The sequence below is a fragment of the Nycticebus coucang genome, chromosome 3 (assembly GCF_027406575.1).
Source record: "Nycticebus coucang isolate mNycCou1 chromosome 3, mNycCou1.pri, whole genome shotgun sequence".
NCBI classification, from domain to species: Eukaryota; Metazoa; Chordata; class Mammalia; order Primates; family Lorisidae; genus Nycticebus; species Nycticebus coucang.
In genome coordinates this window covers 64432948-64456824 of record NC_069782.1, presented here as the reverse complement: position 1 = coordinate 64456824, position 23877 = coordinate 64432948, and the positions used below count along the sequence as shown (strand labels likewise).

General features: G+C 49.5%; 2 protein-coding genes across 5 annotated transcripts in view; both read right to left on the bottom strand.

Moving 5' to 3' along the window:
• Window positions 1-522: 522 nt before the first annotated feature.
• LOC128580853 (60S ribosomal protein L37a-like) lies at window positions 523-2772 on the bottom strand. The gene has a single exon (XM_053583328.1). The coding sequence runs from the start codon at window positions 1485-1487 to the stop codon at window positions 1209-1211; it is 279 nt and encodes a 92-aa protein (XP_053439303.1). The 5' UTR covers window positions 1488-2772; the 3' UTR covers window positions 523-1208.
• Window positions 2773-5884: 3112 nt separating this feature from the next.
• The window catches only part of SLC44A2 (solute carrier family 44 member 2), a 42338-nt gene continuing 24345 nt past the window's right edge, over window positions 5885-23877 (bottom strand). For 2 of the 4 annotated variants that reach the window (XM_053583266.1, XM_053583268.1), the window contains exons 3-22: window positions 19955-20028; window positions 19745-19829; window positions 18350-18434; window positions 18159-18269; window positions 18017-18077; window positions 17803-17926; window positions 17602-17685; window positions 17401-17513; window positions 13080-13211; window positions 12904-13003; window positions 12718-12810; window positions 12474-12558; window positions 11720-11982; window positions 11554-11648; window positions 10832-10935; window positions 10654-10727; window positions 10495-10565; window positions 10295-10383; window positions 7972-8056; window positions 6028-7536 (exon numbers count right to left, since the gene is read on the bottom strand). In XM_053583266.1, the coding sequence (XP_053439241.1) occupies window positions 7415-7536; window positions 7972-8056; window positions 10295-10383; window positions 10495-10565; window positions 10654-10727; window positions 10832-10935; window positions 11554-11648; window positions 11720-11982; window positions 12474-12558; window positions 12718-12810; window positions 12904-13003; window positions 13080-13211; window positions 17401-17513; window positions 17602-17685; window positions 17803-17926; window positions 18017-18077; window positions 18159-18269; window positions 18350-18434; window positions 19745-19829; window positions 19955-20028 (2050 nt within the window). In that variant the 3' untranslated portion in view covers window positions 6028-7414. The other 2 variants (XM_053583267.1, XM_053583269.1) reach the window with 2 other exon arrangements.

Genomic DNA, 23877 nt, shown 5'->3' with positions numbered 1-23877 from the left:
GGGAGGCCAAGGGGGGTGGATAGCCTGAGCTCAGGAGTTGAAGAGCAGCCTGAGAAAGAGCGAGACGCCGTCTCTTAGAAAAAAAAAAACATAGCCGGGCGTTGTGGCGGATGCTTGTAGTCCCAGCTACTGGGGAGAATAGCTTGAGCCCAAGAGTTTGAAGTTTTAGTGAGCTATGGTGCTACGGCACTCAACCCTAGGGCGACTGAGACTCTGTCTCAAAAAAAAGAAAGAAAAAACGGGCGGGCGCCTGTAGTCCCAGCTGCGTGGGAGGCTGAGGCAAGAGAATCGCTTAAGCCTAAGAGTTTGAGGTCACTGTGAGCTGTGACGCAACAGCACTCTACAGAGGGTGACATAGTGAGACTTTGTCTCAAAAAAAAAAAGATGCAGGAACCAGTGTCTGCCCTGGGTTTGACTCCTGTGTGAGGCACTTGCCTGAGCCTCCGTTTTCTCATCTAGGAAATAGGGATAATTGATTTTTTTTTTTTTGTAGAGACAGAGTCTCACTTTATAGCCCTCGGTAGAGTGCCATGGCCTCACACAGCTCACAGCAACCTCCAACTCCTGGGCTTAAGCAATTCTCTTGCCTCAGCCTCCCGAGTAGCTGGGACTACAGGCGCCCGCCCTAACGCCCGGCTATTTTTTGGTTGGAGTTTGGCCGGGGCCGGGTTTAAACCCGCCACCCTCCGTATATGGGGCCGGCGCCTTACCGACTGAGCCACAGGCGCCGCCGGGATAATTGATTTTTTATTTTTATTTTTATTTTGAAATAGAGTCTCACTGTTGCCATGGCTGGAGTGCCCTATAATCAACCTAGCTCGCAGCATCCTGAAATTCCTCTGTACAAGTGATCCTGCCTCAGCCTCCAGAGTAACTGGGACTATAGGCACCTGCTGCAAAGCCCGGCTAGTTTTTTCTATTTTTAGTAAAGATGGGGTCTGGCTCTTGCTCAAGCTGGTCTCTTCCTGAGCTCAAGCAATCCACCTGCCTTGATGTTACAAGAGTGCTAGGATTGCATGCGTAAGCCACCTCTCCCAGTCTCTCCCCAAGGCAGAGACCAACAATGTATATTTGCAGGACACATTCCTCCAAATTCATAGCTATTCTAAAGAAAGTATGATTATATAGCACACCTTCTGCTGTTCTATTTTTTTACATAAATTAACCCATTTTTTAGTAGCTTGTGTTGTCTGAAAAGGTTAGAGCTTCTATTGGTCTTTCAGTTCCTTCAGTCTTCTAATCGCAGACTTTACTGTAACAGCAGAAGTGGTGGTGTAGGTCCAGGCACCACCAGCTACTGTTTTCATGCAGGAACCACAGTGCCAGATCCCCACAGTTCGTCTCTTCATCTTGGTTTTGCCACAGAAGGAGCAAGTGTACTTGGCGTGCTGGCTGATACCTATCTTCTTCACCATTTTCAGGAGGGAGGCACCATAGCGGGTCCCGTATTTACCCACGATCCCAACCTTCTTGGTGCGTTTAGCCATGTCTCCACGAACCAGGCCCGAGCCCAGAAAAAAAAGCTATTTTTTTTTATCTTTTATTTAAGTTTTTTTTTTTTCTTTTTGACACAGACTCTCATTCTGTTGCCCTGGGTAGAGTGCTATGGCACATGATATAAAATGTCAAACTCGAAAAAGGATATCCCAGAGTAAAGTCAATCTCCTTTGGACACCTAGTTCCCCTTCTACTTGGCAGACATGGTAAAATTTTTTATTATGTATCAAGATGTATAATTGGGCTGGGCGAGGTGGCTCATACCTGTAATCCTTATTACTCTGGGATACCAAAGCGGGTGGATTGCTTGAGGTGGCAAGTTCGAGACTAGCCTGAGCAAAATTGAGAACCTGTCTCTACTAAAAAATAGAAAAACTGAGGCAAAAGGATCGCTTGAGCCGGGAGTTGAAGATTGCTGTGAACTATGATGCCACAGCGCTCTACCCAGGGCAACAGCTTGAGACTCTGTCTCAAAAAACAAACAAACAAAATATATATATAATTGTATTTTTATTACTATTTTTCACATAAATAAGTGTTTTCTACAACTGGCTTTTTTTCACTTTCTATGCCTCGGAAATCTGTCTCACAGAAGTAAAGCTTGAGATTCAAGAAAAGTGTAAAATGAAGGGAGCATGTAATGGGGACAAAACTGATTAAAGCAAGTTTACGCTATTCAGAGTCACTATGATGGTAGTGAATGGTGATAACAGACTAACTGGCTTCAATATACATAACCTTATTTTAAGCCCCCAGGTAGAGACCAACAATGTCTATTTGACACTAAAGGGAATGGACTGTGGCGGAATGACTTGTCTAAGCTAACAGCGCTGCCAAGTGGCAAAACAAAGGTGGTTTCTAGTTTCTGTTTCTCAAGTCCAAAAGAGGGCCCAAGGTTCTGGCAGTTCTATCAAAGGGACTCCATTCAGGCGCAGTGGCTCACGTTTGTAACCCTAGCACTGTGGGAGGCTGAGGCAGGTGGATTGCCTGAACTCACAGGTTCGAGACCAGCCTGAACCAAAGCCAGACCCCCATCTCTAAAAATAGCGGGCATTGTGGCTGGTGCTGTAGTCACAGCTACTTGGGAGGCTGAGGCAGGAGAATCACTTGGGCCTAAGAGTTTAAAGTTACAATGAACTGTGACTATGTCAGGCATTAGGCTGAGACTGTGTCATGTTGCAAGGGTGAAAAAGACATTCCCTTACATCCCCTTTTCTCAAGGAGTTTAAATCTAGGCTAGAAGATACATAAGTAAACAGGCTTTTTTTTTTTTTTTTTTTGAGGCAGAGTCTCACTATGTCATCCTCAGTAGAGGGCTGTGACTTCATAGCTCACAGCAACCTCAAACTCTTTGAGCTTAAGCGATTCTCTTGCCTCAGCCTCCCAAGTAGCTGGGACTACAGGCACCCGCCACAACACCCGGCTATTTTTGTTGTTGTTGCAGTTGTCATCGTTTAGCTGGTCCGGGCAAGGTTTGAACCCGCCAGCCTTGGTGCATGTGGCTGGCATCTTAACCTTGGGTGCTGCCGAGCCTCTTGCTCCTTATCTTTGCAACAGCTTTTCTGGAGCTCTACCCCTCCTGGGCCTTCTTTTTTTTTGTTTAGACAGAGTCTCACTCTATCACCCTAGGTAGAGTGCCATGGCATGATAGCTCACAGCAACCTCAGACTCCTTGGTCAAGGAGTCTGAATAGCTGAGACTACAGGCCTGGGCCGCCGCATTCAGCTAAGTATTCTATTTGTAGTGGTGAAGACAGAGTCTCACTCTTGCTCCGGCTGGTCTCAAACTCCTGAGATCAGCGGTGCCCAGTGGATACTCAGTGGGTAGGGCGCTGGCCACATACAGTGAGGCTCGCGGGTTTGAACCCAGTCCAGGCCAGCTAAAACAACAATGACAACTGCAATTAAAAAAAAAAAATAGCTGGCGGCACCTGTGGCTCAGTGAGCAGGGGCCTGCCCCATACACCGAGGGTGGCGGGTTCAAACCCAGCCCCGGCCAAACTGCAACAACAACAAAAAAAAAATAGCTGGGCATTGTGGCAGTGCCTATAGTCCCAGCTACTTGGGAGGCTGAGGCAAGAGAATCACTTAAGCCCAAGAGTTTCAGGTTGCTGTGAGCTGTGATTCCATAGCACTCTACCCAGGGTGACAGCTTGAGACTCTGTCTCAATTAGAAAAAAAAAAAAAAAAGCCAGGAGTTTAAGACCAGCCTGGGAAATATAGGGAGACCCTGTCTGTAAAAAAAAATAGAAAAGTTTTCTGGGTATAGGATGCAGCTACAACTCAGATTTTTATTTGTCATGTGTAAATTATGTAACTGAATTGTTTCTACCTTTATATTAATCTTAAATTTAAAAAAGAATGAAAAAAAAGTTAGCCAGGTGGGTAGCATGTGCCTGTAATGCCAGCACTTTGGAAGAATGAGGCAGAGGCAGGCACATCACTTGATTGTAGGAGCTGGAGGCACAGTGAGCTGTGATGGTGCTACTGCACTGTAGCCTGGGTAACAGAGCAAGATCCTCTATACAAAAAAATAAAAAAGTTTTGTTTGTTTTTTTAGTGTTTTTTTTTTTTTGTAGAGACAGAGTGTCACTTTATGCCCTTCGGGTAGAGTGCCATGGCATGACACAGCTCACAGCAACTTCCAACTCCTGGGCTTAAGCGATTCTCTTGCCTCAGCCTCCCGAGTAGCTGGGACGACAGGAGCCCGCCACCATGCCCAGCTATTTTTGGTTGCAGTTCAGCCGGGGCCGGGTTTGAACCCGCCACCCTCCGTATGTGGGGCCGGCACCTTACCAACTGAGCCACCGGCGCCGCCCCTTGTTTTTTTTTTTTTTTTCGAGACAAAGTCTCATTATGTTGCTCTAAGTTGAATGCTGTGGCATCACAGCTCACAGTAACCTCAGACTCTTGGGCTTAAGCGATTCTCTTGCCTCGGCCTCCCAAGTAGCTGAGCCTACAGGCGCCTGCCACAACGCCTGGCTATTTTTTGTTGCAAATATCGTTGTTTAGCTGGCCCAGGCCGGAGTCGAACCGCCAGCCTCCGGTGTATGTGGCTGGCACTGTAACCACTGTGCATGGGCACCCTGCCGAAGTGGGGGATTCTTCACAACAAAGAGAAAGTACTCGAGAAATGGTGACTTTACTTTTTGACATAGGATCTCACTCTGTTGCCCACAGTAGAGTGCACTGGCCCTCTCCCTTTTTTTTAAACAGAGTCTCACTTTGTCACCCTTGGTAGAGCATAGTGGCATCATAACTCACAGCAACCTCAAACTCCTGGGCTTAAGTGATTCTCTTGCCTCAGCCTCCCATGAAGCTGGGACTACAGGCACCTGCCAGAACACCCAGCTATTTTTAGAAATGAGGTCTCACTCTGGCTCAGGCAGGTCTCACACCTGTGAGCTCAGGCATTTCACCTGTGTCAGCCCCCAGAGTGCTAGTACCCTGTTTCCCCGAAAATAAGACAGTGTCTTATTTTAAGGTGTGCTCCCAAAGATGTGCTAGATCTTATTTTCAGGGGACATCTTATCTTTCCTATAAGTAGGTCTTATTTTCGGAGGATGTCTTATTTTCGGGGAAACAGGGTATCACGGGCGTGAGCCCCTGTGCCCGTCCCTCTTTTTTTTTTTTTTCTTTTAATTAATTTATTTTTGAGGTAGAGTCTCAAAACCTTAGTCGCCCTGGGGTTGAGTATGGTGGCATCATAAGCTCACAGTAACTCCAAACTCTTGGGCTGAAGCGATTCTCTTGCCTCAGAATCCCAAGTAGCTGGGACTGCAGGCACCCACCATAACGCCTGGGTTGTTTTGTTTTGTTTTTTTTTTTTTAGAGATGGGAATCTCACTTTTGCTTAGGCTGGTCTAGAACTCCTGAGCTCAGGCAATCAACCCGCCTTGGCTTCCCAGAGTGCTTACAGGGGTCAACCACCTCTACACCCAGCCCCAAATGGTGGCTTTAATTTAAGAAAAAATTCCAAGAGCAGTTGGGTGGGCGAAGAAAGGCAGTTAGAGACAGTTGGCACCAGGGGGCAGCAGCGAGCTGCCAGGCCTTGGGCCAGCCCTGAAGAGGCAGGGCCTCAGATGCCCAGGCTCTGGGAGGAGTGCAGGTCTGGGGGCTTGTGGACCATTCTTCTGGATTCCAAGCATCAGAGCCTAATCAGAAGTATTTGTTCACCAGAAATCTTCAGGAGAAAAACGAGCTGCCTGAATGCTGGAATTTAGATGGAGACTGCAGCCAGCAGATGAGTTGGGGGTGGGTGGAGGGAATGTTTCCCTGCTGTCTTCTTCCTTTGAGGAGAATCCACTGCAGCTCACTAGCAGGGCACTGGAAGCTGGGGTTCCCCCTCTGCTGCTCACTCCCTGCTACAAACACGCCAGACATGGACCTGTACAATAGGCACTTTATTCATGGTTGGAATGCAGTTACACGCAGGGTTGTGCAGACAGGATGGCAGGCAAGGCAGGCACAGGATACAGGAGACCCTAGGCTGGGGATACTTCCTCTCCAGGATCCTGGGACAGTGCTGATGAGCAGAGACATGAAGTCGGTGGGGGAAGGGCATTTGGAATATGGCAAAGGAGGAACCAGGAAACCAGGTTCCCAGAGTTCAACAAGTTTGGCAAAAGGGTCCTCAAGGCGAGATATGGGGGTAGAGGGGCCTGGTTTGCCTAGGGCATCCAGCCTCCCAGCTCTCCCCCTGAAACCATCCCTTGGGTGGATTCAGTTTCTTTCCTCTCTTACAAAGAGAGCTGTGTCCTAACTGGTGGAGGAAGGGGGGAAATCCAGTCCAACCTAGTCAGGCAGCCAGGAGGTTTCCATTAAGCAGCTATTAGTGGTCTCCTCCAGCCTGGCCACCCAGGTGTGCTCCCCATGGTCCTAACAGTCTCCTTCCCTCCCTCTCCCATCAAGACCCCATCCCCAACCAGAAGATACCCCCACCTGGGCACACAAGATTTCACCCCAGCCACGCCTGGCAGGGAGGGGTCAAAGGAAGGCACTCCTTGGTGGCCCCATCTCAGCTGTTGAGACAGATGGAAAAAAGCTAATAGACCATTTAGTGCACGCCCAGGTTAAAAAAAATAATAAGAAAAAAGAAATGCTTCTGGTGGCCCTTGAGTTAACTGTTCAGCCATGGAGAAGGGGTTCAGTCCTGGCAAGGGCGGGCAGTGGCAAACAGAAGAGTTTGGAGCCAGAGTTCACTCAGACACAAATGCTGTCCTTCCTGTAGTCTGTCCCATTGTCATGAAGAGAGGGACAGGAAGCATAAGGGAGCTTGCAGAGGTCAGACCACATTGCCTCTTGGACATCAAGAGACCCCACTGGATTTCTCTCCATTCAGGCCAGTGAGGGCAAGAGAGACTCACTTTGCAGTCTTATTGGGGCCCCTTGGCACAGGGAGGAGATGCCCCCAATTTTCCAGGTCCCTAGAAAACTGATTAATGAAGAAGGGGGCCTAGGGGCAGTGACAGGACTTCAGGTAAATCCCAGGGGCTGGGGGAATTGACCCAGCTGCAGAGCACCTGGTGTGAGGATCCCCGAGAAGTAGAAGATGGGCTGTTAGGACTCCGCAGGCTTCTTGTTGGTCTTGTTCAAGAGCTTCTTGAGAGTGGAAGACATGAAGTAAGGCCTCTCGGCCGAGCCATCATTCCTCTCCAGATCCTCCACTGCGGAGAGAGGTCCCAGAGTGGTAGACATGAGCAGAGTCCATGGGCAGAAGCCTCCAGGGGTGGGGTTGGGGAACAAGGGCCACAGAGAAGCCTCAGAGGGTTAGGAAGCAAGATACACTAGGACCAGAGAGGGCCAGACTGCAGTGGGCTCCAAGGGACACACATGAGCCCCACACTCCCAGGCAAGAAGGCCCCCTTGCATGTACCCCCAGTCTACAGGGAGGAAACCTAATCCCAAGCCAGCCCCCATCACTCCTCAACTTCCTCCCGCTTCCCCTCCTCCGCACTCCCCTTCAACAGGATGTCTCTTAGCTCAGGCGACATGAAGTAGGGTCGCTCCTGAGAACCGTCATTCCTTTCCAGGTCCTCACCTGGGCTCCCCCCAGGAACCGGCAGGGGGAAAATTGGGGTGATCAGGAAGGGAGGGGAAGAAGGAGGCAGGGGAGGAACAGGGAAGCCAGCAGGCATGGAGGAGAGGAAGAGATGAGAAGAAACAAAACAAAGAAACAGATGGAGAGACCAGAGTTAGTGGCAGCCACAGATTCCCCCCAACAAAGCTAGAAACTCCAAAGCCAAGGGCCCACAGGCAGAGTGTTCTAGATACAGCCTGGGAGGAGGGAGCTGCTCCAAGTGCAGGGAAGAAGCCAATAAGGCATGCTGGGGCCCCAAGACAAGGGATAGTCAGTCCCCAGGGAAGCTGGGGACACTGGGCAGGTGACCACGTGGCCCCAGTGAGGGGAGATGGTATGCCCAGTGGGGAGAAGGGACTCAGGGCCTTGCAAGGGTTGGGGTGAGGGTTCACTCACAGAAGCAGAGGAACAGGGTGTCCACGCACATGCCATAGACGCTGAAGAAGCCATGGGCAATCATATAGGAGCCGATGATCACTGTCTGGATGACAGGAAATGATCTGTTCTTGTCTTATTCCTGCCAAGACCAGCATCTACCCACTAAGTCCCTTTCACTCTTGGGATCATGTCCCTTCCCTGCTGTGAAGCCTGCTTTGGAATAACCATATCCTAACTCCTCATACCTGCTGGTAGGGCCCCACCATCCACACAGCACCTCCTGCTTTCTTCAACCTCAGGGCCTTTGCATGTGTGCTGCCCTGACTCAAGTCTGGTTTACACCTCATCTGCTGTTAGCTCAAATAGCAAGTCCTCAGATCCCACCTCCTCCAGGAAGCCACCTGTGACACCTAGACCCTATTTTGTGTCCTAGAACTGCACACCTCTCCCAAGGTCTTCATTCAGTAGCAACTTCATATATATTCAGGGCTTTATAGACTCAGTGCTCACATCCCCTCTAGACTGCATCTGTCCAAGTTACTGCTATATCCCTAGCAATATGGAGATTCTTAGGGCCTTGGCAGCTGCTTAATAAACATTTGTTGGCTGTTAGATTAAACAGCTTGCCCAAAGTCACTCAGAATTAGCAAATAGAGGAACTAAGGAACTAATATAAGAATCTAGGCCAGGTGTGGTGGCTCACGCCTGTAGTCCCAGCGCTGTGGGAGGTGGATGCATTGCCTGAACTCAGAGGTTTGAGACCAGTATGAGCAGCGGTGAGCCAGAGTAAGACCCCATCTCTTCTAACATCAAAAAAAAACAGCCAGACGTTGTGGTGGGCGTCTGTAATCCCAGCTACTAGGGAGGCAATGGGAAAAAGAATTGCCAGAGGAGGGCGGCGCCTGTGGCTTAGTTGGTAAGGCGCCGGCCCCATATACCGAGGGTGGCGGGTTCAAACCCAGCCCCGGCTGATCTGCAACCAAAAAATAGCTGGGTGTTGTGGCGGGCGCCTGTAGTCCCAGCTACTCGGAAACCTGAGGCAAGAGAATCGCTTAAGCCCAGGAGTTGGAGGTTGCTGTGAGCTGTGTGATGCCATGGCACTCTACCGAGTGCCGTAAAGTGAGACTCTGTCTCTACAAAAAAAAAAAAAAAAAGAATCGCCAGAGGAAGAACATTAAAAAAAAAGAAGAAGAAAATGAACAACAAAAAAAAAGTACTTTAAATGAAGAAGAATAAACAAGCAAGCTGAAATTAAAATTTTTTTAAAAAAAATTAAAAGAAAAGAATCTAGGCCACTAGGCTCCAAGGTCTATCCTTGTGATGAAAACCCAACTCTTGGGTGGCGCCTGTGGCTCAGTCGGTAGGGCGCCGGCCCCATATACCGAGGGTGACAGGTTCAAACCCGGCCCCGGCCAAACTGCAACCAAAAAGCCAGGCGTTGTGGCGGGCGCCTGTAGTCCCAGCTACTCGGGAGGCTGAGGCAAGAGAATTGCTTAAGCCCAGGAGTTGGAGGTTGCTGTGAGCTGTGTGAGGCCACGGCACTCTACTGAGGGCCATAAAGTGAGACTCTGTCTCTACAAAAAAAATAAAAATTAAAAAAAAAAGAAAACCCAACTCTTCTATAGTCCTCTAACCTCCTTAATCTTAACCTTCATATCAGTGTCACTGGTGTCCTTACTGTTCCCTCTGCCTTGATACTCCCTATGTCTTCAGATCTAACTCTGCATCACTTGCAAGGTCATGCCACCTGGATCTCCATATGCCCAGATCCTCAAACATAGGTTCTAACAGTTCTCCATACTGTTTAAATACACCGGCAGCATGTCTCTGTTTGTTTGTTTGTTTGTTTTTGAGACAGTCTCAAGCTGTCGCCCTGGGTAGAGTGCTGTCGCATCACAGCTCACAGCAACCTCCAACGCTTGGGCTTAAGTGATTCTCTTGCACTCGCCTCAATGCCTGGCTATTTTTTCTTTTTCTTTTTTTTTTTTTTTTTTGGGTTGTAGTTGTCATTGTTGTTTGGTGGGCCCGGGCTGGATTTGAACCCACCAACTCTGGTGTATGTGGCTGGAGCCCTAGCCACTTGAGCTACCGGTGCTGAGCCCTTGTCCCAGTTTGAAATCACACATTCATCAATATCATCGTTGATGAATGTCCCTTTACCCCTAAAAATTGTAAGGCCTCTAGAGAAAAGCACCCACACACACACACAGTAGGTTTCAAGAAGTTTATCAACTGAATAATCCTGCACCTCTGACCTCCATCCACATCTGTCTAGTCAAAGGAGACCAAGCAAATTCCGACACTTCCTTCTCCCCAGACCCCTGTCTCTAGAAGTTCATACCAGTATAGGGACCCAGTAATAATTGAGAGGTGGTGCTGTATCCTGCACAATCCTGATACGATGTGTAAAGAAGAAGAAAGCCAGGATCCCTGGAAAGAGGAAATAGAGATGGTGGAGGGTTCTGGCTAAAGGAAATGCCCCCGCCCAAGAAAATGACACTCATCACAGGGCCCCCAACAGGCTGGGTGGGTGGCACTCACCCACACTACCCATGATCAGAAGTTTGCCCAACAGGAAGAGGAAGTCGGTAACTTTGTCCAGGACGGCTACTCTGCAGGGGACAGTGAGGGGCAGGTGTGAATGCTAGATCAGGGAGGAGGGGAAGAGGAAGATGGTGGGAGGACAGTGTCTTCCCTAACCTGATAATATTTCTCATGAGCAGGAAGAAGGCATTCCTGGCCGAAGTGCAGAAGTTGGTGCCATAGATGGCAATCTGGAAAGGGGCGGGAGGGAGTGATCAGGCCCCCTGGGTGGGTATGAAGCCACTTCCCATCCACAGGAGCTGATAGATTGGCATAGGGTCCCAGGCCCACTCACCATGATGTAGGCATTCCTGTTCAGGAATTTAATAAATTTCTCCAGGCACCAGAAGCAGCATTTGAGACAGGTCATGAGAAACTTGGCAAACTTATTCTCCGCAGCTGGAAGAGAAGGGAAGGGATGCAGAGAAGAGGCCTTAGTTTGGTAGGACCTACAGTCCAGGCCCTCAGAGAGGCAAGGAACCCACATAACCCAGAAATCTCCAGCCAGACTCCTGAGGGGGAACAAAAATGACTGCTATGGCTCCGCCTCCCAGGTAGAAGCCAATCCTTTTCAGTTTCTTGACCCCACTCCCCAAATGCAACCAATTCCAGAGCCACAATAAGAGACTAATACTATTCCTGTCCTCTTCAGTGAAAACAAACCCCAGCATGTCTGTCTCTAGCAGAAACTAATAATGGTGGGGCAGGCCTCTTGGACCCGACTTGCATCAGTAAGAATTCCACCTAGTGGGCTCTCTCAGATGCTCCTCCATCACAGCAACTAATCACCACAATCATAAGCCCCTCAGGGGCGGCGCCTGTGGCTCAAGGAGTAGGGCGCGGGTCCCATATGCCAGAGGTGGCGGGTTCAAACCTAGCCCCGGCCAAAAACCGAAAAAAAAAAAAAAAAAGCCCCTCAGCCCATGTAAGTATAAACCACTCACGCCACACTAGCTTAGCCCCACCCTGCCATCCAAGAACCAGTTGCGGTTTATGCCTAATGGGGTTAAGATGCACCTTTTAGGCGCTGATCCAGATACTCGAGAATCACTCGTATGATCTGCACAATGGCCAGAATGAGGGCGCCGAAAGCCAGGGAGCCTGTGTGGTACCTGTGGGCCAAAGGAGTGGTCAGTGTTTGGGCCAGGACCACTCCACCCGAATACCCCGTACTCCAGCCCACCTGAGCGCCCGGCCAAAGGCAGAGAAGAGCGGGAAGGCTGGCAAGTCGTCCGGCTTGCGCAGGGCCCAGTAGTAGGAGGCGAAGGCCCCAGCCAGTGTGACCTGGCCCAGGGCCAGCACAAAGTTGGCCAGCCAGAAGAACATGAAGGCGTTGAAGATTTGCAGGCCCAGCAGTGCCTGGTGGTAGCCCGATTCACCCCCGTAGAAGGCAAACTGGCAGCGAGCGTTGGGGCACAGGTGGGATTCATTGACGAAGGGGAAGGTCTGTGACAGCAGAGACATAGAGATAAGTAAAAACATATAGAGACCAGGAGTTCAGAGTGGGCTCTGAGCATCACGTCCAGGGTTGGTAGGTCATGGGGTAGAACAGGAATCATAGGATCAGAGTTAAGTGAAAAAACTGTGGGTGAGGGTCAGGATAGGGGTTTATGAAAAATGAAGGGATTCTGGAAATAAGAGCTAGCCATCATGGAAGTTAAGAAAAGGGTATGGAGATAGGAAATGAAGTCAAAGATGGGTGGATGGGTGGTTTAGCACCCACGGTGGGAGACCAGTTGGAAAGAGGAAGCTCTGGGTAGTTGCTGGACCCCAAGGGTGATGGGGTCTCTTCCCCACTGTAGCCCCCACACTCAGCACAGGATATACAGCCGGTGGCCAATGTATGTTGAATGATCTCCAAGTAGAGATAAGAGGTTTCAAATCATCTACAGCCTACTGGGGTAAATACCTGCCCACCCAACCTGGGGGACACCCACCTCAGGTTTGCAGGTTTTCCCAGTCAGTGGGCAGGACACATCATCAAAAATCTTATAGACTGCTTCATTGGAAGTGGACAGGAAACTGAAAGATTGTTAAGGAGACCATGGTCTGGGATTCGGGACCCCCAGGACTAATGGGAAAAGAGCCCTGCCTCCAAGATAGAGGTCTGGAGGTCACTTCCGGGCAAATTTGGCCTTTAGCCATCCATGGGGTCAGAGACTGAGGTCTGGCAGTGGATACACGGCAGTGCTGGCCCAGTACGCAATGCAGAGGCACAACAGGAAGAAGGTGACCAGCGGGTACAGCATGGAGCACATGACATATCCCACAGCCCTAGGGAGTAGATACATAGGCCTGAGTCAGGACTCAAGTACTCAAGGGATGTCCCCAGCCTGGCGCCCCTGGGCCCCTGGCTCCTGGCCCTACCTGCTGGCTTCTTTGATAAGTGCAATAGCGATGAGAATTCTCTTCCGAAGAAAGATGAGCAACAAGATGATAATAACTTCGAGGATACTCAGAATGATCACTGAAAAGGGCAGAGGGTGAGCCACTTGTGCTCTCTGCTCCCAAAAGTGGGGCAGGACTGGGGCGCTGTGACTCACTGAAGGCCATCCATGTCTGCCGTAAGTGCAAGTACACCCGGAGATCTGTCTGAAAGCCAAGGTCCACCAGGGAGACATCAGAGCCAGCCTCACCTCGCAGTCGGGAATACTCCATGTAGCAGTGAAATATTCCTGCACAGGGAACCACAAGCTTAGCCCTCCAATGCCTCCCCTAACCTTGCAAAACAAGTACAACTGCCTGCACATAACAGAAGGAAAAACTGAGACTATGTGGGGTGTGGTAGCTCATGCCTGTAATCTCAGCATTTTGGGAAAGGAGAGAGGATCGCTTGAGGCCAGGATTCAAGATCAGCCTAGGCAACATAGCAAGACCCCCTGCCTACAAAAAATATTAAAAAAAAAAAATTAGTTGGGTGGCGCCTGTGGCTCAGTCGGTAGGGCGCTGGCCCCATATACCGAGGGTGGCGGGTTCAAACCCAGCCCCGGCTGAACTGCAACCAAAAAATAGCTGGGCGTTGTGGCGGGGGCCTGTATTCCCAGCTACTCGGGAGAATGAGGCAAGAGAATCGCTTAAGCCCAGGAGTTGGAGGTTGCTGTGAGCTGTGTGATGCCATGGCACTCTACCGAGGGCCATAAAGTAAGACTCTGTCTCTACAAAAAAAAAAAAAATTGGGCGGCGCCTGTGGCTCAGTCCATAGGGTGCCGGCCCCATATGCCGAGGGTAGCGGGTTCAAACCCAGCCCCAGCCAAACTGCAACCAAAAAATAGCCGGGCGTCGTGGCGGGTGCCTGTAGTCCCAGCTACTCGGGAGGCTGAGGCAAGAGAATCGCTTAAGCCCAGGAGTTGGAGGTTGCTGTGAGCTGTGTGAGGCCATGGCACTCTACCGAGGGCCATAAAGTGAGACTTTGTCCCTACAAAAAAAAAAAAAAAATTAGTTGAGCATAGTGGAGTAGCCTCCAGCTACTCAACCAGGCTGAGTTGGGAGGATCACTTGAGCCCAGGAGTTCAAAGCTGCAGAGAGATATGATAGCACCACTGCACTCCATCCTGGGCAACACAGCAAGACTCTGTCTCCAACAAAAAAGAAACAGAAAAACGGAGCCTTCTACTTGCGGTTCCTGCTACCTGCTGCCTAGCACATTCTCCCCCATGGCTGAATGCCTCCTCACGTCAATGTTATCTTTTCACAAAACCTTCCAGAATTCCTTAGCTCCACTTAGAACCACACCCTGCCATGCTCCAACTTATCTCTCTTTCTTGTTTTGACATCCTAGAGGTTTTGCTGCTTAATTTCTTGCTTTCTCATTTCCTTATGCCCCTAAGAATATGTGTATAAGCTCACAGGAAAAAGAATTTGTCTTGTTTTTATTGCTATAATCCTAGAGCTGAGAAAATTGCAATGAACTCAGATGGTACTCCATATATGTTTGATGACTGAATGAATGAGCAGGTGTCAGGATAATGTGGGATCTTAAGTCTGCCTTGCTAGAATGATTCACAGGGGCAGCCTGAGAGTCAACAAGCAGTGGAATAGCATTAGGGATTTTCAGCATTCCTCTTAGCTCACAAAATAAAACTGTAAAAAACAGGTAAAGTAAAAAAAAAAAAAAAAATCAAGTAACCTAAAATGGAAGCACACCCACCTAAGAATTATTCACATGAATATTTTGATTACCTATGTCCTCAGATTGGGTTGCCAAGCATTTTTCTCCTTCCTAGAAAGTTTAAATGAATAATCAAGATATAAAGCGCTGGTTTTTGAGCATTGTACCTCAGAATTCCACAGGTGTGAGCTAAATAGGCCCTTACCCTGATTTTATCTTCACATTATCTTTTTTTTTTTTTTTTGTTAGAGACAGAGTCTCACTTTGTCGCCCTTGGCAGAGTGCCGTGACGTCACAGCTCACAGCAACCTCCAACTCCTGGGCTTAGGCAATTCTCTTGTCTCAGCCTCCCAAGTAGCTGGGACTACAGGTGCCTGCCACAATGCCCAGCTATTTTTCTGTTGCAGTTTGGCCGGGGCTGGGCTCGAACCCGCCACCCTTGATATATGGGGCCGGCACCTCACCCACTGAGCCACAGGCACCACCCTCTTCTTTTCTTTTTTTTTTTTTTTTGTAGAGACAGAGTCTCACTTTATGGCCCTCGGTAGAGTGCCGTGGCCTCACACAGCTCACAGCAACCTCCAACTCCTGGGCTTAAGCGATTCTCTTGCCTCAGCCTCCCGAGTAGCTGGGACTACAGGCGCCCGCCACAACACCCAGATATTTTTTTTTGTTGTTGCAGTTCGGCTGGGCGGGGTTTGAACCCGCCACCCTTGGTATATGGGGCCGGCGCCTTACCGACTGAGCCACAGGCGCCGCCTGTCTCTTCTTTTCATTAAGCTCATCAACTGGTAAATAATAATTATCCCCATGTTTTAAAGGAAGAAATTGGGCTCAGTGAGATTTAGTCATTGCCAAAGAACACAAAGCAAGAACTTAGCAGAGGCAAGACTTAAACCCCTGGCATTCTTTTTTTTTTTTTTTTTTTGAGACAGAGTCTCAAGCTGTCACCCTGGGTAGTGTGCCGTGGCATAACCGCTCACAGAAACCTCCAACTCTCGGGCTTAAGCAATTCTCTTGCCTCAGCCTCCCAAGTAGCTTTGACTACAGGCACCCACCACAATGCCCAGATATTTTTTGGTTGCAGTTGTCATTGTCGTTTTAGCAGGCCAGGGCTGGGCTTGAACCTGCCAGCCTCAATATATGTGGCTGGAGCCCTACTCACTGAGCTACAGGCACCAAGCCAAACCCCTGGCATTCTGATGCCAGAGTATGCATCCTTAACTACTGTGCCAAGTAGCCTTCATTTTTTGAGACAGAGTCTCATTCTGTTGTCCAGGCTAGATAAAATGCAGTGACATCATCACAGAGGCAGGACTTAAACCCCTGGCATTCTTTTTTTTTTTTTGAGACAGTCTCACTTTGTCGCCCTGGGGAGAGTGCCGTGGCGTCACAGCTCACAGCAACCTCAAACTCTTAGGCTTAAGTGATTCTCTTGCCTTAGCCTCCCAAGTAGTTGGGACTACAGACGCCCACCACAACACCCAGCTATTTTTGGTTGCTATTGTCATTGTTTTTTTGTTTTGTTTTTTTGAGACAAAGTCTCACTATGTTGCCCCGGGTAGCATGGTGTGGTGTCACAGCTCACAGCAACCTTAAACTCTTGGGCTTAAGCGATTATCTTGCCTCAGCCTTCCAAGTAGCTGGAACTACAGGCGGCCACAACAACACCCGGCTATTTTTTTTTGAGACAGAGCCTCAAGCTCTCAACCTGGGTAGAGTGCTGTGGCATCACAGCTCACAGCAACCTCCAATTCCTGGGCTCAAGTGATTCTCCTGCCTCTGCCTCCCAAGTAGTTGGGACTATAGGCACCCGCCACAATGCCCAGCTATTTTTTGGTTGCAGCCTTCATTGTTGTTTTGGCGGGCCTGGGTTGGATTCGAACCACCAGCTCAGGTGAATGTGGCTGGCGCCTTAGCAGCTTGAGCCACAGGCGCCGAGCCGCTATTGTCGTTGTTTAGCAGGCCCAGGCCAGGCTGGAATCCACCAGCCTTGGGGTATGTGGCCGGCACCCTACTCACTGAGCTACAGGTGTCAAGCCAAGGGGTCTTGCTATTTTGCCCAGGCTGGTCTTAAGCTCCTGGCCTCAGGGAACCTCCTGCCTTGGCCTCCCAAAATATGGCATTATAGCCTGACTGGGAAGGTTACATAGAGCCTGACTTAGCCCGTTCCCCACTGATGGGCACTAAATTTGCTTCCGAGCAAATTTACTCTTATAGACACTAAGATGAACAGCTTCACAAATATGCCAAGTAAAAGATGGGAAATATCTGATGGTTTAGGATAAAATTCTGTGGGCTTTTTCGGTTTTCGTTGTTTTTTTTTTTTTTTTTTTTGAGGCGGAGTCTTAAGCTGTCACCCTGGGTAGAGTGCCGCGGCATCATAGCTCATAGCAACCTCCAACTCGGGCTCAAGTGATCCTCTTGCCTCAGTTTTTCTAGTTTTAGTAGAGACAGGTTCTTGCTTTTGCTCAGTCTGGTCTTGAACTCATAAGCTCAAGCAATCCACCCACCTCGGCCTCCCAGAGTGCTAGGATTACAGGTGTGAGCCACTACACCTGGTTGCTTAGGATAAAATTCTTGAAGGGCTGGGCGGCACCTGTGGCTCAAGGAGTAGGGTGCCGGTCCCATATGCCAGAGGTGGCGGGTTCAAACCTAGCCCTGGCCAAAAACCAAAAAAAAAAAAAAAAAATTCTTGAAGGGCTGGCAGTTTGCTATCCCTGGGAAGGGGAGGTCACAAGGAGGTGGGGACTCACCATAGCCCAGCACCAGAATCACCATGACAATCATCACCCAAACCATAATGCCAGCCAGGAAGCGGAGCAGGATGATGAATAGGAGGCTCATCACCATGGCGATGACCAGTCCTCTGGGGGACAAAATAGATGTGAGCAGACTCTACCCCTAACCAGCTTCAGAGGAGACAGCAAAGGAGAGCCCCTTTTCCTCCCACTTACATGACAATCCAGTACCAAGAGACGGTGTAATCTTCAAATATCCTCATGGCCAGCTGCCGGGCCTCCAGGACCCCATTAGCTTTCCTGGAGGATAGGGAACAAGGCCCAGATCAGATTCCCTCCCTAATAAGGCCCCCTTCCAGGGGATGCCCTGTCCCACCCAGAAGCCACAGCACTGGTGTGGTAGGCTGAGGTCCTTACTTGGCACCTTCTACCAAGTCTGTGATGTTTTTCCGAGAGCCATGTCCATCTTCATATGTTGTCTCGTTGCCCACCATGAGGACCCCCTTGTGGGCATGGATGGCTGGGAAGCATCGCTGGGCCACTGCATAGAGCAGGGGATGGTATCAGTCAGGCTGAGCCCCTGCAGACCCTCCCCTCCCCACACCTGAGCACCATGGGACCCCTGACTCACAGGGTTTGCTGGGGGTGAGGACAGCAGGGCAGTCACCATCTCGAAGCACCTCGGCCACACCCTGCCAAGAAAGAGGTGAGTCCCCCAGGTCAACACCTACCCACAACCCTGGCCTGGGCTCCCGGGGTAGTCTATTGCTCACTTTATTGTTCTGGAAGCCAGGAACACAGAACTGCTTATAGTACTCAAAGTCCCGGGAGTTGCGAGCATTCAGATAGGTGAGGTAGCGATCGGGACATTTCTCTACGCAGATCTGGGAGGGCAAGAGGAAGGGAATGGTGGGTCAGGCCTGCCCTCACTCACAAGGGGAAAGGGAAGGGGAGGACAAGTTACCTGCGGGGTGGGACACTGAAATTCCAACAGGACCAGTGGGCTGGCACACTTCACAATGTTGAAATAAAACAAGTAGGGTTTGTTCCTGGGTTTGGAGAAGGAAGAAAGGAAATTGTCAAAAGACTTCTTAACTACCCTGTATAAAAATCTTCAGGAAAACAATAACAACAACAATAACAATAACTGTAGCATCAGCCACTCCATGCCAGGCCCCATTCTAAGCTCTCTACATGTATTGGCTCATCTAACCACCATGAGAGTAGGACTGTTATTACCCTCAGCTGTTTTTGTTTGTTTGTTTTTTGAGACAGAGTCTCACTTTGTCACCCTTGGTAGAGTGCTGTGGCATCAGAGCTGACCGCTTAACCTTAAACTCTTGGGTTTAAGCAATTCTCTTGCCTTAGTCTTCCAAGTAGCTGAGGCTACAGGTGCCCGCCACAACACCCAGCTCTCTTTTTCTTTTCTTTTTTTTTTGAGACAGAACCTCAAGCTGTCGCCCTTGGTAGAGTGCCGTGCAGACCCTCCCCTGGCACTCATCATAGCTCACAGCAACTTCCAACTCCTGGGCTCAAGTGATTCTCCTGCCTCTGCCTCCCAAGTAGCTGGGACCACAGGTATCCGCCACAACACCCAGCTATTTTTTGGTTGCAGCCGTCACTGTTGTTTGGCAGCCTGGGCTGGATTCGAACCCTCCAGATCAGGTGTATGTGGCTGGTGCCTTAGCCACTTGAGCCACAGGCCCCAAGCCTCTCTTTTTCTTTTTGGTACAGTATTTTGCTCTGTCATCCAGGCTGGATTCCAGTGGCATTATCATCACTCACCTTAACCAATAATTCTTGGGCTCAAGCAATCCTTTCATCTCAGCCCCCTGAGTAGCTATGATAACAGCTATACACTACCCCACCCAGCTAATTTTTTGATTTTTAATTTCTTTTGTTGAGATAGGGTCTCCCTATGTTTCCTAGGCTGGTCTTAAACTCCTGGACTCAAAAGGATCCTCCTGAAGGATCACTTTGGCCTCCTGAAGTGTTGAGAGTATAGGCATGAGTTACCACGACAGGCAATCCTCATATTATAGATGAAGAAAATGAGGCTCAGAAGTTGAGACACTTACCCTACGTCACACAGGCAGGTAGTGACACCACCCAGATTGAACTCTGTCTATCACCACCTGACATTCGATCTGTCTCCTCTCTGTGTCTCTCTTAAAATGTGAGCTGCCAGAGACAGGATGCTTAATGTCTCTTTTTGTGCTGTGTTCCCAAGGTCTAGAATAGAGGCTGGCAAGTGGTGGGAATTTTAGAAGTACATTTTTGGCTAGACTCTTAGATGGATAGAGATGGGGAAACCTAGAACCTTCTCCAGCCCCACCCGGCCTCAAGGAGTTGGACTCACGTGTTTTTCGTGCCCTTTTGCCCACAGAACTCGCCCCGGCTGTCAGTGGGATAGATCACTTTCCGAGGGTCTCCATAGGTCCAGGCTGTGGAGGAATCCAGGGCTGCTAAGGCACTGACACTCCTCAGCACCAGCCCCACCCCTGCCACCAAGTCCATGGCTGCCACCGCCTACCCTGGAACTTCAAGTCTTACCCAGTCTTCCACTCACCTATGATGCCCACAGCCACATAGCCCACAATGGCCAGGAGAAGGAACACACAGCAAATGACGTCCGTACAACCCCTGGGGAACAGAGGGGCAGAGTCAGGGTGACTGCCTTGTTCCTGCAGTTATCATACCCCATATTGTCCCCCTCCAAACATATTCACATCTTTGTATTATTTGGACTCATTTTCCTGAGGAGTTGTGTTTTGTTTTTGTTTTTAAGAGCCATGTTCGGGCGGCGTCTGTGACTCAGTCAGTAAAGCGCCGGCCCCATATACTGAGGCTGGAGGGTTCAAACCCAGCCCCGGCCAAACTGCAACCAAAAAATAGCCAGGCGTTGTGGCGGGCGCCTGTAGTCCCAGCTGCTCGGGAGGCTGAGGCAAGAGAATCGCTTAAGCCCAGGAGTTGGAGGTTGCTGTGAGCTGTGTGAGGCCACGGCACTCTACAGAGGGCCATAAAGTGAGACTCTGTCTCTACAAAAAAAAAAAAAAAAAGAGCCATGTTCTTCTTTGTGCCCCCAGGCTAAAGCACAGTGGTGTCAGTATAGCTCACTGAGCCTCAAATCCTTGGGCCCAAGCAATCCTCCTGTCTCAGCCACCTGAGTAGCTGGGAATACAGACACCTGCCACAACACCTGGCTATTTTTTGTATTTTTAGTTGAGACAGGGTCTTACTCTTGCTCAGGCTGGACTCTACTCCTGAGCTCAAGCAATCCACCCACCTTGGCCTCCCAAAGTGGTAGGATTACAGGCATGAGTCACCACAAATGGCCTCATAAATGACCACTATTAATTTTCTTTTCTTATTTTTTATTTTTGAGATACAGTCTCACTATGTTGCCCTCGGTAGAGTGCCATGGCATCACAGCTCACAGCAACCTCAAATTCCCAGGCTTAAGTGATTCTCTGGCCTCGGTCTCCCAAGTAGCTGGGACTACAGGCGCCCACCACAACTCCTGGCTATTCTTTGTTTCTTTCTTTCTTTCTTTCTTTCCTTTTCTTCCTTCCTTTCCTTTCCTTCCTTTCCTTTCCTTCCTTTCCTTTCCTTTCCTTTCCTTCCTTTCCTTTCCTTTCCCTTCCTTCCTTTCCCTTCCTTTCCTTTCCTTCCTTTCCTTTCCTTCCTTTCCTTTCCTTCCTTTCCTTTCCTTTCCTTCCTTTCCTTTCCTTCCTTTCCTTTCCTTCCTTTCCTTTCCTTTCCTTCCTTTCCCTTCCTTCCTTTCCTTTCCTTTCCCTTCCTTCCTTTCCTTTCCTTCCTTTCCTTTCCTTTCCTTCCTTTCCTTTCCTTCCTTTCCTTTCCTTCCTTTCCTTTCCTTTCCTTCCTTTCCTTTCCTTCCTTTCCTTTCCTTTCCTTTCCTTCCTTTCCTTTCCTTCCTTTCCTTTCCTTTCCTTCCTTTCCTTTCCTTTCCTTCCTTTCCCTTCCTTCCTTTCCTTTCCTTTCCTTTCCTTCCTTTCCTTTCCTTCCTTTCCTTTCCTTTCCTTCCTTTCCTTTCCTTTCCTTCCTTTCCCTTCCTTCCTTTCCTTTCCTTTCCTTTCCTTCCTTTCCTTTCCTTCCTTTCCTTTCCTTTCCTTCCTTTCCTTTCCTTCCTTTCCTTTCCTTCCTTTCCTTTCCTTCCTTTTCCTTCCTTTCCTTTCCTTTCCTTCCTTTTCCTTCCTTCCTTTCCTTTCCTTTCCTTCCTTTTCCTTCCTTCCTTTCCTTTCCCTTCCTTCCTTTCCTTTCCTTCCTTTCCCTCCCTTCCCTTCCCCTTCCCCTTCCCCTTCCCCTTTTCCTTCCTTCCTTCCTTCCTTTCTTTCTTTCTTTCTTTCTTTCTTTGTAGTTGTCATTGTTGTTTGGCAGGCCTGGGTCAGGTTCAAACCTGCCAGCCTCAGTGTATGTGGCTGGCGCCCTAGCCACAGAGCTACAAGCCCCGAGCCTCTTCTTTTTCTTTCTTTCTTTTTTTTTTTTTTTAAATTTTTAATTTCAGTGTGCTTGTTCATTCTTTGTTTGAAGTACTCCTTTTTTGTTGATTTTCTTCTTCCTCTGGCGGTGCTGGCTGTTTTTGATGTTGTTAGTAGAGACAGGGTCTTACTGCTCACTGCTGCTCATATGGGTCTTGAACCTCTGAGCTCAGGCAATCCACCCGTCTCTGCCTCCCACAGCACTGGGACTACAGGCGTGAGCCACCATGCCTGGCCTTTTTCTTTCTTTCTTTTCTTTTCTTTTTCTTTTTTTTTGGGAGACAGAGCCTCAAGCTGTCACGCTGGGTACAGTGCCATGGCAACATCATAGCTCATAGCAACCTCCAACTCTTGGTCTCAAGTGTCCTCTTGCCTCAGTTTTTTTTTTTTTTAGAGACAGAGTCTCACCTTATCACCCTCAGTAGAGTGCCGTGGCATCACACAGCTCACAGCAACCTCCAGCTCCTGGGCTTAGGCGATTCTCTTGCCTCAGCCTCCCGAGTAGCTGGGACTACAGGTGCCCGCCACAACGCCCGGCTATTTTTTCTTGTTGCAGTTTGGCTGGGGCCGGGTTTGAACACGCCACCCTTGGTATATGGGGCCGGTGCCCTACCCACTGAGCCACAGGCGCCGCTCAGCTTTTTTGTATTTTTAGTAGAGACGGGGTCTGGCTCTGGCTCTCGCTGGTTTTGAACCCGTGAGCTCAGACAATCCACCACCTTGATTTCCCAGAGTGCTAGGATTACAGGTGTGAGCCACCACACCTGGCCTATTAATTTTTTTTTTTTTTTTTTTTTGTAGAGACAGAGTCTCACTGTACCGCCCTCGGGTAGAGTGCCGTGGTGTCACACGGCTCACAGCAACCTCTAACTCTTGGGCTTACACGATTCTCTTGCCTCAGCCTCCGAGCAGCTGGGACTACGGCGCACGCCACAATGCCCGGCTATTTTTCTGTTGCAGTTTGGCCGGGGCTGGGTCTGAACCCGCCACCCTCGTCATATGGGGCCGGCGCCCTACTCACTGAGCCACAGGCGCCGCCCTGGCCTATTAATTTTTTTGTGAGTTATTTATTAGGTACAAGTGTTTTCTTTTCTTTTTCTTTTTTTTTTTTTTTTAGAGACAGAGTCTCACTTTGTCACCCTCGGTAGAGTGCCATGGCGTCACAGCTCACAATAACCTCCAGCTCTTGGGCTTAGATGATTCTCTTGCCTCAGCCTCCGGAGTAACTGGGACTACAGGCGCCCACCACAATGCCCAGCTATTTTTTTGTTGCAGTTTGGCCGGGGCCGGGTTTGAACCCACCACCCTCGGTATATGGGGTTGGCGCCCTACTCACTGAGCCACAGGCGCTGCCCACGTACAAATGTTTTCAAAAATTTTTTCTTTTGCCAAGAGCAGTGGCTCGTGCCTGTAATCCCAGCACTTGGGAGGCTGAGGCAGGTGGATTACCTGAGCTCAGAGGTTCGAAACCAGCCTGAGCCAGAGCAAGACCCAGTCTCTAAAAAATAGCCGGGCGTTGTGGTGGGTGCCTGTAGTCATAGCTACTTGGGAGGCTGAGGCAAGAGGATCATTTGAAACCAAGAGTTTGAGATTGCTGTGAGCTAAGACGCCACAGCACTCTACCAAGGATGACAAAGTGAGACTCTGTCTCTAAAAATCATTAAAAAAATTTTTCTTTAGATAGGGTGCAATGGCTCATGCCTATAATCCAAGCACTCTGGGAGGCCAAGGTGGGTGGATTGCTTGAGCTCACGAGTTTGAGACCAGCCTGAGCAAAAATCGAGACCACCATCTCTACTAAAAATACAAAAACTGGGGCGGCGCCTGTGGCTCAGTGGATAAGGCACCAGCCCCATATGCTGAGGGTGGTGGGTTCAAACCCCACCCTGGCCAAACTGTAATACAAACTAGCCGGGCATTGTGGCAGGTGCCTGTAGTCCCAGCTACTAGGGAGGCTGAGGCAAGAGAATCGCCTAAGCCCAAGAATTGGAGG

What these genes read in the sequence shown, in the direction of transcription:
- LOC128580853 (XM_053583328.1), bottom strand. Translation starts at nt 1,487, where the DNA reads ATGGCTAAACGCACCAAGAAGGTTGGGATCGTGGGTAAATACGGGACC.